The sequence below is a fragment of the Pantherophis guttatus genome, chromosome 2 (assembly GCF_059756535.1).
Source record: "Pantherophis guttatus breed Tessera chromosome 2, ASM5975653v1, whole genome shotgun sequence".
In the NCBI taxonomy this organism is placed as follows: domain Eukaryota; kingdom Metazoa; phylum Chordata; class Lepidosauria; order Squamata; family Colubridae; genus Pantherophis; species Pantherophis guttatus.
Window position 1 is genome coordinate 289964322 of NC_142064.1, and position 15950 is coordinate 289980271.

The window sequence follows — 15950 nt, forward strand, 5'->3', positions numbered from 1 at the left end:
GACAAACCAACTCCAAAGTATCCCTGTCCAGGCCCTCCCCTCCCAATTCCACTTCTCCCCTCTCTTGGGGAGGGGACGTGGGGAAGCTTCCATGGGCTCCAGTTGTTACTTCTGCTGCTGGGGACATAGGCCTGGAGCCCTGGAAGCAAAGGGGTTCCCAGCATTAGGCTCTTTTCCAGTGACTCCTTGTGTCCCAGATGAGTGGGAGGAGCCTATTTTGGCAGGAAGAGCGGAGAGAGACATCTGTTCTGAGGCAGGGGTGGGTTCTAAAAGTTTTTACTACCGGTTCTGTGGGTGTGGCTTATTTTGTGGGTGTGGTTTGATAATCATGTGACAAACAATTCTTAAGGATTGAGCAGAAGTATTGGTCTACCAGGCTTTTAACTGCTTGCAGAACCGCACCGGTCTACCCATTTGTTTTTGGAGCGCACTGGTCTACCACCACACTGCCTTTTACCGCTGATCAGCTATAGGGTGAAACGCCGCAGCAATAGTTTAAACAGTTTTTTCCGCTCTGCCACCATCAAGAGCATCGGAAACCGCTTTCAGGCAGCTTGGCCTCAATTGCCAATCTACCACCAGGAGTGGATCGGATCTAGGCAATCAGTTGGAAGGCTTCTGAATTTAAAGCTAAGGTGTCTTGGTTTTTTTTCCTCTTCTTTGTCAAGTGAGCCCTGATTTATTCCTTCTAGCCGATCAGCTGGGACTCGGGAGGCAGTGAATAGATTGGGGGCAGGGCCAGGCAGAGGTGGTATTTACCGGTTCTCCGAATTACTCAAAATTTCCGCTACCGATTTGCAAGAACCAGGGAGAACCGGTAGCAACCCACCACTGCTCTGAGGGAAGAGCCACGGGGGGAGATTGGGATCCTCAGGTAAATGTAGACATTGCCTGGATGTCCCCACTATGACTCAGAGTGCAAACACTTAAAGGCCAAAAATATATTCCAAGTTGTAGAAAGAGGCAAAAGGCTTAAATTTAATCTCCCATGGATTATCTCCATAGGTGTACAATTACATAATTAGGAAGAGCCTTGGTGGTGCAGTAGAATAAAGCACTGTTAAGTAACACCAGCTGCCTGCAATTACTGCAAATCTCACCAGGCTCAAGGTTGACTCAGCCTTCCATCCTTTTGAGGTAGGTAAAATGAGGACCCGGTTTGTGGGGGCAATAAGCTGACTTTGTATTAAAAAGAACACTGCTTGGGGGGGGACGAAAGCCCTACTAAGCAGATATATACAAAAATATGAAGGCTATTGCTTAACACATTGTAAGCTGCCCTGAGTCTCTAGAAAAGGGTGGCATATAAATCGAACCAATAAATAAATAAATATTATGAAAATGCCAGGATTTTTTCAGGAGAAATGTTTCCACCTTTTAATTGTTTGCTTCTTTCGTAGAAAAATCTACCGTACTAATGTTTTCCCATGCATGGTTTTCAAGGCATCATTGTACAATGTGAAACTGAGTCAGATGTGAACTCATTCCACCCCCTTCTAGTACTTTCTAACATTTTATGCCACGTTCCCCCCTCCGTCTACATATTTATCTGTTTCTTCATTTTGCTGTTCAATGTATATAAAGTACGGCATCATTTACATTGCGCAACTGTTTCGAATAATTTATTAACCTTTCAAATTGAGAAAGGAGGTTAATCAGGAAATATGTTTTTTAAAAGGTTATATTAAGATAAAAAGCAGAAATCATGCTCCTAACAGTTTTCTCTGAAATCATATCAATGCTACGATCCCCTAATATGGCAAGCCTGATTGTTCTTTCTGATCAACTTGATATCACAAAATAAAATAGAGACACTAAAGTACATTTGAAATCTTGAGAAATAGAAAATACGGTATTGATTACTATAATCTGATAAACTGAACAATGATTTTAAATCAAGAAATTTAAGTCATTTTTTTAAAAAAATATTGGTTATATGGTATAGTGTTGGATCAATAAAACCATTTTTAAAGTCCCTTTCAGTTGGGAGAATAGAACGGAACGGAGGTGGAAGGGACCTTGGAGGTCTTCTAGACCAGCCCCCTGCTCAAGCAGGACACCCAATACTACTGACGACGAACGTATGGCATGCGTACAAGAGATGGTACGCAGAGTCCCCTCTCTTGGCACACGCATCGGGTAGCTGCTCTTCCAGTTTCGGGCGCTCCTACATGCGTGAAGACCACCTGCTCTTTTGGTTTCTGGCACGCACATGCGGAAAAGCAGGCATCCTGGTTTCGGCATTGGTTGCCGAAAAGGTTCACCAACACTGCCCTATACCGTTTCAAACAAATCATTGTTCAGTGTCTTCTTAAAAACCTCCAGTGATGAAACGCCCACAATTTCTGAAGACAAGCTGTTGCACTGGTTAATTGTTCCCACTGTTAGAAAATTTCTCCCTATTTCTAGGTTGAAATCTAGGCTGACTAGTCATACCCAAATCCTGCAACCATTCTTCATATGTTTTAGTCCCCAGGCCTTTGGTCACCTTAGTTGTTCTTCTCCAAACTTTTTCCAAAGTCTCAACACCTGTGACCAAAATTAGTTGCAGTATTCCAGGTATGGACTTACTAAAGACTTACTAAAACGATACTAATACTTCAGCAGATTTTGATTCTATGCCTCTGCCTGTATTTGGGAGAGATTTTCAGTGGCTGGGATGGAGGGAGGGTGTGGCTGGTAGAAGGTGGGAGGCCTCGACCAACTAGTCATGGCTAGGTGTGTGGCCGGCTTGGCGCAGCTCCCTTTGGCTAATTTCTAATTTCTACCTCTACTGTCTAACCATTGATAACACAAATCCCATGTTAAAAAACATTGTGTCTTCTTTGTCCTTTATCTTTAATGTAAACCTATCCATTTCTGTACAATCTAGTATTTTTCTAATTATATTTTGGTCTGTAGGAGTTTCCTCATTCTTCCAGTGTTGTGCAAATTCAATTCTCGCTGCTGTCAATATATGTAGTATTAAATATTTGTTCCCTTTGTCATATTTTTCTGATATTATACCTAACAAAAATATTTCTGACTTTAAACGTATATCTTGCTTTAACTATGTGTTAACGATATGTTGCTTTAACTATGTATTTAACTCTAATTATGTGTGTTTTATGTGTGTATTTTCATCCAATTTTTTTTTTGCCTTTCGGCATGTTCACCACTTATGGTAATAAGAGCCCGGTTTACATTTCCTGATTACATTTCCAACATTTGGCTGACAGGTTTTTAAACATCTTGGCTATTCTTCCTGGTGGCAAAAGCCACATTTGTTGTATTAATCTTTTATAGTTACCTTCTTTAATTGTTTCATATCTTCCTGTTAAGTATACTCCCAAATATTTAACTTTGTTGACTACCTGAAAATCTAACTTCTTTGTCAATTCATTTTTCTGTTTATCCGTAAGGGAAATAAGTTGATTGCTGTCCACAGGATATTTCCCTGCCCACTGTGCATTCTTTCCTGAGAAGGATTCTCTTTCACAAAAACTCCTTCCGCATTCCGTACATTTCTATTTCCCTCTGTTGTGGATTCTCTTAAGGTTTTTCTCCTGTATGGATGCTCTCATGAGAAATAAGAGAAGTCTTGCTCTTTCTACACTCCATGAATGTATAGGGTTTCTCTCCCATGTGGACACGTTTATGGCGATTTAGTCCACTTCTGGTATTATAGCTGTTTCCACATTTCTATGAGAAGTAACAGCACTCTTTACACTGAAGCTCTTTCCACACTCCATGCATGTAAAGGGTTTTTCTCCTGTGTGGACCCGTTTATGGGAAATAAGGCTATTGCTTTTGTGGCACATCAGGTAAGTACTACTTTTGAAGCTCTTCCCACATTCTATGCATTTAAAGGGTTTTTCTCCAGTATGTATCCTTTTATGTGAAGTAAGTAAGTAACTTCCTACTGAACCTTTTTCCACAATACACACATTTCTAAGGTTTTCTCCCTGTATGGATCCTTCTGTGGCGTATCAGGGAATTATTAGTTGTGAAGCTCTTCCCACACTGTTTGCATTTAAAGGGTTTTTCGCCTGTGTGGATCCGTTTATGAGATGTAAGAGCACTCTTTACACTGAAGCTCTTTCCACACTCCAGGCATGTATAGGGTTTCTCTCCTGTGTGGAGCCGTTCGTGAGAAGTAAGAGTAGTCTTGACAGTGAAGCTTTTTCCACACTCCAGGCATGTATAGGGTTTCTCTCCTGTGTGGAGTCGTTTATGGGAAATAAGGCTACCGCCTTGCCTGAAGCTCTTCCCACAGTCTAGGCATTTATAGGGTTTTTCTCCTGTGTGGATTAGTGTATGACGATTAAGAGAATTGCTTCGCCTGAAGCTTTTTCCACACCCCATGCATTTAAAGGGTTTTTCTCCTGTGTGGACCCGTTTATGAGAAGTAAGAGCACTCTTTACACTGAAGCTCTTTCCACACTCCATACATTTATAGGGTTTCTCGCCTGTGTGGATCCTTTGGTGAGAAGTAAGAGTAGTCTTCACAGTGAAGCTTTTTCCACACTCCATGCATATATACGGTTTCTCTCCTGTGTGGAGCCGTTTATGGGAAATAAGTCTACCGCTTTGCCTGAAGCCCTTCCCACAGTCTAGGCATTTATAGGGTTTTTCTCCTGTGTGGATCAGTGTATGACAATTAAGAGAACTGCTTTGCCTGAAGCTCTTTCCACACTCCATGCATGTAAAGGGTTTTTCTCCTGTGTGGACCCGTTCATGAGAAGTAAGAGCACTCTTTACACTGAAGCTCCTTCCACACTCCATGCATGTATAGGGTTTTTCTCCTGTGTGGACTAGTTTATGAGAAGCAAGGGTACCGCTTTGGCTGAAGCCTTTCCCACAGTCTAGGCATTTATAGGGTTTTTCTCCAGTATGTACCCTTTTATGGGAAATAAGGGAATACTTCCTACTGAACCTTTGTTCACAATCCACACATTTGTAAGGTTTTCTCCGTGTATGGATCCTTCTGTGGCATATCAGGGAATTACTAGTTGTGAAGCTCTTCCCACACTCTCTGCATTTAAAGGGTTTTTCTCCTGTGTGGACCCATTTATGAGAAGTAAGAGAACTCTTTACACTGAAGCTCTTCCCACACTGTATGCGTTTATAGGGTTTCTCTCCTGTATGGACCAGTTTATGTGAAGCAAGGGAACTTCTTGCCCTGAAGCTCTTTCCACACTCCATACACTTATAGTGTTTCTCTCCTGTGTGGATCCTTTCGTGAGAAGTAAGAGAAGTCTTGCAAGTGAAGCTCGTTCCACACTCCATGCATGTATAGGGTTTCTCTCCCGTGTGGACAATTTTATGGCGATTTAGTCCACTGCTGGTATTATAGCTGTTTCCACACTCCATGCATTTATAGGGTTTTTCTCCTGTGTGGGCCCGTTTATGGCAAGCAAGGTCACAACTTTGCCTGAAGCCCTTCCCACAGTCTAGGCACTGATAGGGTTTTTCTCCTGCGTGGATCCGTCTATGAGAAGTAAGAGCACTCTTTACACTGAAGCTCTTTCCACAATCCACACATTTATGGATCTTTTTATGACAAGTTAAATTACCTCTTCTCCCAATGCTTTTTCCACAGTCCATACCATTGTAGGGCTTCGCCCTTGTCTCGTTTTTTTCATGTGAAGTAAGATTATTACTGCTGGAGCTTTTTCCCGATTTGCAGTGATTACTAGCATTGAAGTTTGCTTTGAATCTTTTTCCACTTTGACATTTCCCCGTATTTTCTTTGGAATCACGTTGGGTCAGGAAACAATCCATTTCCACAGATTCAAGAATAGATTTTTCTCTCCACTTGTGCTTCTTTTTATGTTTCTTCCTTCCCTGCTTATTTGTAGATGTCTCTTCAGCAATTTCAGTTGTGATTATTTGCAACGGCCCTAAATTTGGCTCTTGGTCATTTTCTTTCTTCTGCGCCTCAAATGCTTGCAGGGAAAGAAAAATAAATTAGAATAATCTACAAGTTCCACTTTGGTGTCCCTATGCATAGATTTATTTTATTATTGGGCATCTCCGGAGAAAGGAATGAGGGAAATGACTGCATGCATATTACTTATTAACTTAAAAGATTAGTATGGCTGCTCATCTAACCCTCATTCTTGGCCGTTAAAAATTTAAAGCAAAAACACGTCTTGATATCAGGACGAGGCACACAAATTGTCTCAAATATGACGCACCCAACTTGCATTCAAGAAGACAACATATGTCATTGCAACACAAAGCAAGACAAAATTTGTTGCTGTGTAGGAAAACTCAGCATCCTCTCCCTGAACATCTTCCCAATCACTGTGGCGTAATGACCAGGGCCCAAGGATGACCACAAGACTGAATGTCAACACTTCCTGATCACCACACTGATCTCTTTCTTCTAAGTGAAACTGTGCTACTTAGAAGACCATGAAGGGGGATTGGAATTAATGTAAGAGGAAAAAATAAGAGATGAAATCATTTTTAAAAAGTTACATATAGATCTAAGTGGTAAATAAAGAATCTAGTGACACCTTGCGCTGACTGAAATTTTTCTCCAGAGGAACCTTTACCTAAAGAGGCCACCATCCTAGACGTTTCCAACATGACTTCTTGATACAGGGCTTTCTGGCTGGAATCAAGCAGCAACCACTCTTCACTGTTGAAATGGATGGCCACCTCCCGAAAGGACACAGCACCCTAAAGAAGGAAGAATGCCTGTGAGCAGACTCGATAAAATTTGCATGATCTCCTTCAATCTGCAAATCCTAAAAGCACAAATGTCTATGGAGATTCTCAATCATTCATGGTCATGTTTGTCCCAAAAGGTGCTTCAGGAGTTTCTTCAGCTTCTTGGATGAGAAGCGAAACGTCTTCAAAGACAAACCAGGAAGTCCAGTTGCCTCTTGAAAAAAGCACCTTTGGGATTAAAATCCAAAGTAAAAAACCTTGATGGGAGGTTTCCCTAGGTGGACCCATCACATGATATGATAAAAAGGGCCGAATCCACAGCCTACTGCTGACATTCAATTAGTTCATGTTTTATCACCTTGACTGAGTCTGCTGACTTTCAATATCAACTTGCCTTGATCAAGGGGCATAGAGTGCCTTAGATAAACCATCTACCAGTGGCCCCAATATTTCATCATGTTTGCAAGAGGTTATGTGGGATTTCTGTCTGACATCGTAACCAAATGGTCTTTGTGATTCTTTAACGGGGCAGCTTTGCTCACACGCATGAAAATTTCAATTTAACTTTTTTATTAGTTTATCGAAGTATAAAATACAAACAAAAAAAATCAGGGAAAGGAAGAAGAGAGGAAGGAAAAAGACAGGATGACATGGCCAGCAGGTGTCATGCCCAGAGAATCTCCTCACCCTGGACCAAGGCTCTTCAACCTGAAGCCATTTGGATCAGTTTCCCACAGAAAACAGCAGGAGCCACAAAACCTGAGTTGGCATGGCCAACACGACATCACGCACTCCCACCTAATCACATGACCACCACCTCCAGCCACGTCTACCTAGGTTTTGTGGCTATAACCATGCAGCTGTATTAACATGGGTGAGGGAATAGAATAGAATAGAATAGAATAGAATAGAATAGAATAGAATAGAATAGAATAGAATAGAATAGAATAGAATAGAATAGAATAGAATATTTGGGAGGGACCTTGGAGGTCTTCTAGTCCAACCCCCTGCTTAGGCAGGAAACTAAACCACTTCAGACAAATGGTTAACCAACATCTTCTTTAAAAATTCCAGTGTTGGAGAATTAACAACTTCTGGAGGAAAGTTGTTCCACTGATTAATTGTTCTAACTGTCAGGAAATTTCTCCTTAGTTCCAAATTGCTTCTCTCTTTGATTAGTGTCCACCCATTGCTTCTTCTTCTACCCTCAGGTGCTTTGGAGAATAGTTTGAGTCCTCCCTTTTTATGGCAACCCCTGAAATATTGGAAGACTGCTATCATGTCTCCCCCAATCCTTCTTTTCATTAAACTAGACATACCCACTGTTCTTCATATGTTTTAGCCTCCAGTCCCCTAATCAACTGTTGCTCTTCTCTGCACTCTTTCTACAGTCTAAACATCTTTTTTACATTGTGGCGACCAAAACTGAATGCAGGATTCCAAGTGTGGCCTTACCAAGGCATTATAAAGTGGTATTAACACTTCATGTGATGTTGATTCTATCCCTCTGTTTATGTAGCCCAGAACTGTGTTGGGTTTTTTGGCAGCTGCTACACATGGCTGGCTCATATTTAAATGGTTGTCCACTAGGACTCCAAGATCCCTCTCACAGTTACTACTAGTAGTGTACTACTACTACTATTAGTATAGTGTACCTGTGCATTTTGTTTTTCTTGTCTAAATGTAGAACCTTACTTTTTTCACCATTGAATTTTATTTTGTTCCCGGGAGTTTCTCCGGCATGCTGGAAGTGTGAGAATGGTTGTGGGACGTACTACCACCCATGGTGGACGTGTCCCAAAGCAAGCAAATATTGATCCAAGGTTCGGAACTGGATAGTGGAAATTACAGGATATACTATAGAGCTGAAATCAGAGATTTTTTTTTATTAGCAATGAAACCAGACAAAATAACTAAGGAAAAATGGTACTTGATCCTCCACATCACTACTGCAGCTAGGATACTATACGCGCAAGAATGGAAAAATGAATTAATACCCACAGAAAATAAATTGATTTGGAAAATTACAGAATGCGCAGAGGCAGACCAGTTAACGAAATTACTTAGGAACCAAAAAGATTCTGATTATTACAAATGTTGGAATTTATGGTATACTTGGGTGAAAGAAAAGAGAGGGATTGTATTAGTGGTATAAGCGCAGATTTGTGTACGTTAGTTGCAATAACCTTATATGTATATATGTAAAGTGTTGTATTTTTAAAAATGAAAATAAACTTTGTATAAAAAAAAAATTTCATTTTGTTAGATAGTGCTCAATGTTCAAGTCTATCAAGGGCCTTGTATCTTGAGCCTATCTTCTCCAGTGTTGGCTATTCCTGCCAGTTTGGTGTCATCTGCAAATTTGATGAATTCCCCATCTATCCTCTCGTCCAAATCATTGATGAAGATGCTGGAGAGTACTGGGCCTAAAACAGAGCCTTTGGGTACTCCACTGCATACTTCCCTCCATGTAGATGCAGTTCCACTGAGGGCTACAGGTTGAGTGTGGTTGGTCAGCCAGTTAGGAATCCATCTGGAGGTGATGCTGTCTAACCCACAATGGATAACTCTTCGACATAACAGATTGCTGCTTTTAGAAGGCCATGATCTCATATTAGGATGGCATGCTTTTTTATATGGTATAACAAAAACAAAACTCATCAATACTTTCAAGGACACTGTATAAGAAATGCTCAACTTTCAGTATGGGAAAAGGTGAAACCGAAAATTTAAATTAAAATTCCAGTTTGGCTCTCAACAATGGAAGCATTTCTACATCCAAATGTAGTAAATCTGGAAAAAAATTTAACATATCAAAATATTTAAAATGCGGAAGGGGAACTTAAACCAAACAAGAGTTACAGAATCAAGGTGTGGACGTATCATGGTGGCCGCATATGGAAATAAAATCGAGATATGAGAAAGGTATTAAGGATTATGTCTTCTATAAAGAGCCTACAATATTTGACCAAATAACGTTAGCAGTAGATGAAAAGTTGATAAAGAAAATATACAATGACAATGACAGTATGGGCAAAAAACTTTGGCTGCTATAGATTTAGACAAACGGCAAAAGCTTTGGGAAAGAAATTGTAAGTTGACAATGGCAACTACATATAAGGAGCATTTATAAAAAATGTTTTATAGGTGGCATCTACCACCGGCAAGATTAGCAAAGATGTTTAAAAGCATGTCCGCCAGATGTTGGACACCAGGGACATATTATCATATCTGGTGGACATATGTAAAAGCAAAGAAATATTGGACAAAAATACATACATGGTTGGAGAAAATGTTAAAACAAGACATAGATTTTAAGCCAGAAATATTTTTGCTAGGCATAATACCTGAAAAGTATAACAAAAAGAACTTATATTTAATATTACATGTCTTGACAGCAGCAAGAATTGTATTTGCACAGTACTGGAAAAATGAGGAAACTCCTACAAAGGATGATGTATTTAAAACAAAATTTAGATTGTGCAGAAATGGATGGACTGACACTAAACATAAAAGAAAAAGATACAGAATATCGTTGGACATGAACTTGTTTTATAATTGGTTGCATAGCAGAGGTAGAAATTAGGAGTGGGAAAAGCATTCTTGTATAAAATTTGATCCAGACAATATGCTGTTCAGTAAGCACTTATGTATGTAACATGAAAATATATAAACTGTTAAAAAAAAGAATATAAATCTGACTTCAGCTCTTCTTATGATGATGGTGTGAGTTCAATCTTCCCAGTGCAACTGAAACAAGTGTATCAAGTAGATTCACAACTTTTAAGAAGTCAAGCTTGGGACTTTCCCATTATGGACATTAACAAGGCTGAGAATTCTTCAAGAAAAAAAAGATATCATAGCTATTTCAGTGAGGGAAAATTTAATCGGGAAAGATTTGCTTCAGACCAATTTACAACATCTCACAGAACAACTTTGGGACTTTTTTTAAGGGATATAAATAAAGCCGAGAATTTCTTTAGGAAAGGAGACAGAAGAAAAAGACTCTATTCGATGAAGATAAACTGGAGGGAATGACTTAAATATGGTTTAATTAATTAGGATGGATTTCTTTTTAAAAAATTGATTTATGTACTGTTAGAAAGCTTTAAATTAGTTTTGTGTTTTTAAAACGTATATATGTATACACAGGTCTGCCGGTTCTTTAAATAATGCTGAACAATATTCTAAAGTTGGTAAAATATTATGGACTAGATTTGAAAATATGAGAATGAATGCTATATTATTCCCCACAGCAAGGAGAATCTGAGATGGTTAAAATGATTCTTTTCTCCAAATAAGAGATTATATTTAATCTGGTCTCTAGCTTGAAATTGCTTCCAGATTGTCTGTTTGCAATGAGAAAAAAAAATAAAACTTTGATTCTCTTTTTGTAAACTAGGCAGGTTTATTGTTATAGAAATAATGTGTACATTATGTTTTCTAAAAGCAAAATGTTATGGTTGCAATGTCGAAAGTTGATGCCTTTCTCTTTTTTTTCTCCCATTACACGATACCCCTTCTTTTCCCTTTCCTCTCTTCTTATTTTTCCATGTTTTTTTATTTGTATTTTATACTTTGATAAACTAATAAAAAAGTTAAATTGGAAAAAAAAAACATTCACAAACATTCACGAAAATACTAGGGAGGCACTTCCAGGCATCAAGATGTAGATGATACACAAAGGAATTTCTGCTTCTCCTGTTTCCATCCCTTTCCCCAATGATAGGAAAACAAGATTACACTTATAATAAAGTAGATTTAGCCTAACTATTCATGTCTCCTTTCTGGACAGGCAACATGAAGTGCCCTATGGCATTTTTTGAAACCAGAATTATACAACCACTTTTTCAAACTTTGTTGAGAGGTGGGCCTAGTTTGATTGATCATAAATGTAAATTTCTAATTTCCTTGTTGTGCTTTGCTCAGGAATAGCAGTATCATATGTTGAGTCCTCAAAGGAAACCAGAGGTCTCCTACTCCTCCCCCCTATAAATTGCTAATCTCTTCCTTCCTACCTGAGTCAGGAATCCAGCGGCTCCTTCAGCTCCACCAATAGAAGGAGATTCAATGAAGAACCGCGACTCCATTTTGTCCACTGGGAAGGAGAGAGACAGGATGGAAACAGGAAAGGGTTCAACTTCATCTTTTCTACCTTGAAGGCACAAATTAAGATTTCTTCCTGTCCTGCCCAGGAAACCTCCATTTCTCTCTCTTCTACACTCTGCCTTTCATAGGCTCCATCATGGGAGCTAAGAATGAAAGGAGAAGACCAAACCCATCACATGCTGAAGAACAAACCTCAATTAGATTGTTCTCCTAACTGTTGGCAAACAAAGCATTTGCTCAATCACTGTAAATTCCCCCCCCCCCACTCTCTGCAGTTTGAAACCAGATAAATTAGTGATATTCCAGCAACCCAGGAAACATGCCTGCAAGGACAGGTGGTGTTGGAAATGGCCCAGCAGAGATCCGTGAAGGAATTTAGTCAAAATTATCTCTTTAAGGAAAGCCAAAAGCAAAGAGAAATCTCTCAGGATGGAGGAGGAGCCAGAATGCAACTCAAGGTGGCCCCTACAAGAGTATGGTCTTCTGGGAAAGGCCAACCACAGGCTTGCTCTGAAGGGAGGGAATTCCTTTGTGCGCCTTAAGTTTTCTAGCTTGAAGAGAGAGTTCGATCTTTCTTATTGGGTCACTTTCTACTAAGTCCAATGACTAAGACTCGAGAAGACACCAAGAATTAAGGATAACTAGACTCTTTCTAGAAAGTCTCCAACCCAGTGGAACAGTCTCCCCTTACCTAGAGAGGTATCCTGACCTTGACTTTTATCCTTGGGGATCCCTCTGAAAGACAGATCAGGAGAAAGATTTCTGCAGATCCAGCGAATTCCTCCCCATTCCTGGGAGGACCTCAGAACCTGAAATATAAGCAAAGAAGAGCAGTTAAGAGGACAGGACAAAAGAGGAGCTGCATTTTATTTTCTGCCCACAAGAACCTTCTGTCCATCAGTGGTGATGGATGAGACCCAATAGGGGAATTCAGGGAGAAATGGAAGAATTCAAGCAGGTGAAGATCCCTTCAGATTCCACAAAAAAAGCTTCTCTGACCTGCAGCTCTTCCTGCTTCTCTCCTTTCACAGCCTCAGCACGGACCTTACAGCACCGGGCAGCTGGTCTCCGCTGACTCTCCAAAGATCCTCCAGCCTCGGAATCTGAATCTGAATCTAAATGGAGATATGAGCAGGGTATTGCTTTAGGCTTCCTTCTCTCCTCCCTCCTCCCCAATTCGTGGATCTCCCCCCATGCACAGCCAAGAGCATTTATGGGGCGGACTTCCCGCTCCCTCCGACCTCAGACTCTCCTTCCCTCCCCTGGGCAGGATCTGAATCGTGGGATCTCCTCTTGCCCGCTTCCACCGGATTCCCAGGGAGCAACTCTCAGCCGGAACATAGAGAAGACTCAGCCGGAGTGGAGCATGCGCAGTGGCCTGGTCAGTCGGCAGCCAAGCGAGCGCCCCCTGCTGGCACCTTGGGTGAAGTCGCTGCCCACAAACACAGACAGAGAGAGAGCGAGGAGTGTCAAAGGTGTTTTTTCAAGAGGTAACTGGACTCTATTTTTTTCTTTGAAGACCTTTTGATTCTTATCCAAGATGCTTCTTCAGCTCTAACGGGAGGGTGGGGAATGGAAGGATTCATACTCCTTGCAGTCAGCCGGTCACTTGCATCCTTTGAGAGCGGCCTTGAGGCAGGTTTATTGAGGTCCTCAGGGTCACCCGAGTTGTGCGAATGGGTGCGGAGCCTTCTTGGAACTGCTGAAGGGACCCTGTTGTAGACCCTCATCCAGTCAGAGCTGAAGAAGCTGCTTGGATGAGAAGCAAAAGAACTTCAAAGAAAAACCAGAAAGTCCAGTTGCCTCTTGGAAAGCTCCTTGGGACAACCACAACCTGGAGGACTAAGAATCTCCATAGACACCTTTTAGCATGCTAAGGAGCCTTTCTGGAGCAAGTGGGGACTGATAGACAGGGGTGGTCTTGAGGCTCCCCCCCCCAAATCTGGCAGACCATGACACATTCTGCTGCTTTTGATGTTTTGAGCCTGATGCCTTCCATTGTCTCAGACCTTGATCACCGAGCTTCAGTATTCGTGTAATTCAGAATTAAGTCATTAAGGATGACATAATTCCCAGGAGGTCAGGGAAACGGGCTCCCTGTGAAGCCGAGGGAGGAGAGCCAGACAGAAAGGCCTCTGGAAAGCCAGAGTGGGTCCTGCACTGGAAGGCCAGAGACACGTGTCACGGGGGTCGTGGGAAAAACAAGTGAGCCGTGGCTGGAGGACACCTCTAGATTTTGGGCCTCATCGGCTCGTAGCCTGGGATTTCCCCATCTCAGCAATCCTTGCCTCCCGGAGACATTGCTTGACTCAGGGCCCGCCTGGGACTCTTGGGGACCCCCCAGTTCTGCTGCACAAAATCTGTGCAGCCCCTCCCCCTTTCTCTTTTCTGCTCCAAAGGCTTTCCGGCAGAAAGAAATCACCAGAGATTCTACCCAGAGACAAATGACTCATCAGAAGGGAGGCTTCCCATTGGTGCAACAGATTTCTGTCAGGACAACTCTAAAGTATTCTTGTCAAGCCCTGCCCAATTCCACTTCTCCCCTCTCTTGGGGAGAGGCCTTGGGAGAAGCCTCCATGGGCTCCGCCCGTTGCCGTTGCTACTGCTGGTGGGGACCCTGGAAGCGAAGGGGGAAGGAGGACCCACGGTAAAGGTGGGGGAGTGGGAGGGACCACTGATGCTGCTGGGGGGGAAGTTGATTGGGACCCCCCAGGTGAGACATAAGCGAGGTGGGAGCTTGTGTGACTCCTCCCCTTTCCTCTTGGCCCCTCCCCTCCCAGTGCGATAGCCCTCAGGTGCAGAACCGGGCAAAGGGGTTCCCAGGGGGGTTGTTGTTAGTAGCGAAGTTGGGTCCTTGGACAACGTTCCTTCAGGCCTTCCTGTCCTCTACCCTTCCCCAGAGTCCGTTTATGTGAGAGGAAATTTCCTCACAGTTGCTGTGCCTATTGATTGGCTCTTGGCTTAGATATTTGAATGGGCCAATCAGAGTGCAGTTCCTGTTTTTGAATTTCCCCGGCTTTTGTAACTGCCACTCACACAGTATATAAGGAGCTGCTCTCCAGCAGGCAAAGCAGTTTGGATTCAGAGCTGAAGTCACTGAAGCCTCCTCCTTCTGAGGAACGGAGACCCAGACTCCAGTCGCATAGAGCGATTGCAGGAAGAGCTGAATGGACACTGCAAAAGGAAGCTGACCACTGATATTCTTTTTATAGATTTTGGAATTTTTTTAAAAATTTTTTATTGAATTAAAAAAAAACATACACACAGAACAGGAAAAAAAACTAAGAACACAAACAAGTACAAAATAAAACAATACACAACATATACAACATTTAAGCATAATATCTTATTTCTTAAGAAAATACATTGGTAAATTGTATTTCTCAATATATATTCCCACATCTCACTTTATATAACGGTATTTTTTGAGATTTTGTTGTAATTCTATTGAATTTCCTTGGTATACGATTTGGTTTGAATCTTTTAGGATCATCTTTTTATTTGGTTTTTCTTTTCTCTAGCCATTGATGCCACTTTTGCCAAACCAGATAATAATCAGATTCTTCCTTTTCTTGGATTTCTTTAGTGAGCTTGTCCATCTCGGCACATTCCATTACTTTTGATATTAGTTTATCTTGTGTTGGGATTTCTTCCGATTTCCAATTTTGTGCAAAGATGATTCTTGCTGCAGTCAGAATATGTGTAATCAAATATATTGTTTCTTTTTCATATTTATTTGTAAGTATACCCAGTAAATATGTTTCCGGTTTTAATGGTATTTTTTGTGCTGTTATTTCTTCCAGTTGGATTTTGATTTTATTCCAAAATTGTTTTGCTTTTGGGCATAACCACCACATGTGGTAGTATGTCCCTTTTTGTATTTTGCATTTCCAACAAAGGGGGGAAGTATTGGGAAACATTTTTGAAATTCGTGCTGGGGGAAGGTGCCATCTGTAAAACATCTTATAAGCATTTTCTTTATGTGGTATTGATAATGTCAATTTACTGTTGACTTTCCATAGTCAACAGTAGGAACTGTAGGAAATATGTTTTTTAAAAAGCTATATTAAGATAAAAAGCACAGTCACATCATAATACTAACAGTTTTCTCTGAATCCATACCAATGCTACGGTCCCTTAACGTGTCAAGTCTGATTGATCTTTCTGATCAACTTGAATCA

The 15950-nt window shown here is 41.2% G+C and overlaps 1 protein-coding gene across 1 annotated transcript; it reads right to left on the minus strand.

Annotated features, from left to right (window-relative positions):
* Nucleotides 1-1606: 1606 nt before the first annotated feature.
* LOC117673542 (uncharacterized) lies at nucleotides 1607-13127 on the minus strand. Its single transcript, XM_087884863.1, has 6 exons — nucleotides 13011-13127; nucleotides 12769-12884; nucleotides 12461-12578; nucleotides 11679-11758; nucleotides 6543-6669; nucleotides 1607-5927 (listed from the first exon to the last, which is right to left on the minus strand). Exons 4-6 carry the CDS (start codon nucleotides 11748-11750, stop codon nucleotides 3931-3933), a joined length of 2196 nt encoding a protein of 731 aa, XP_087740989.1. The 5' UTR covers nucleotides 11751-11758; nucleotides 12461-12578; nucleotides 12769-12884; nucleotides 13011-13127; the 3' UTR covers nucleotides 1607-3930.
* Between the last annotated feature and the right edge of the window lie 2823 nt (nucleotides 13128-15950).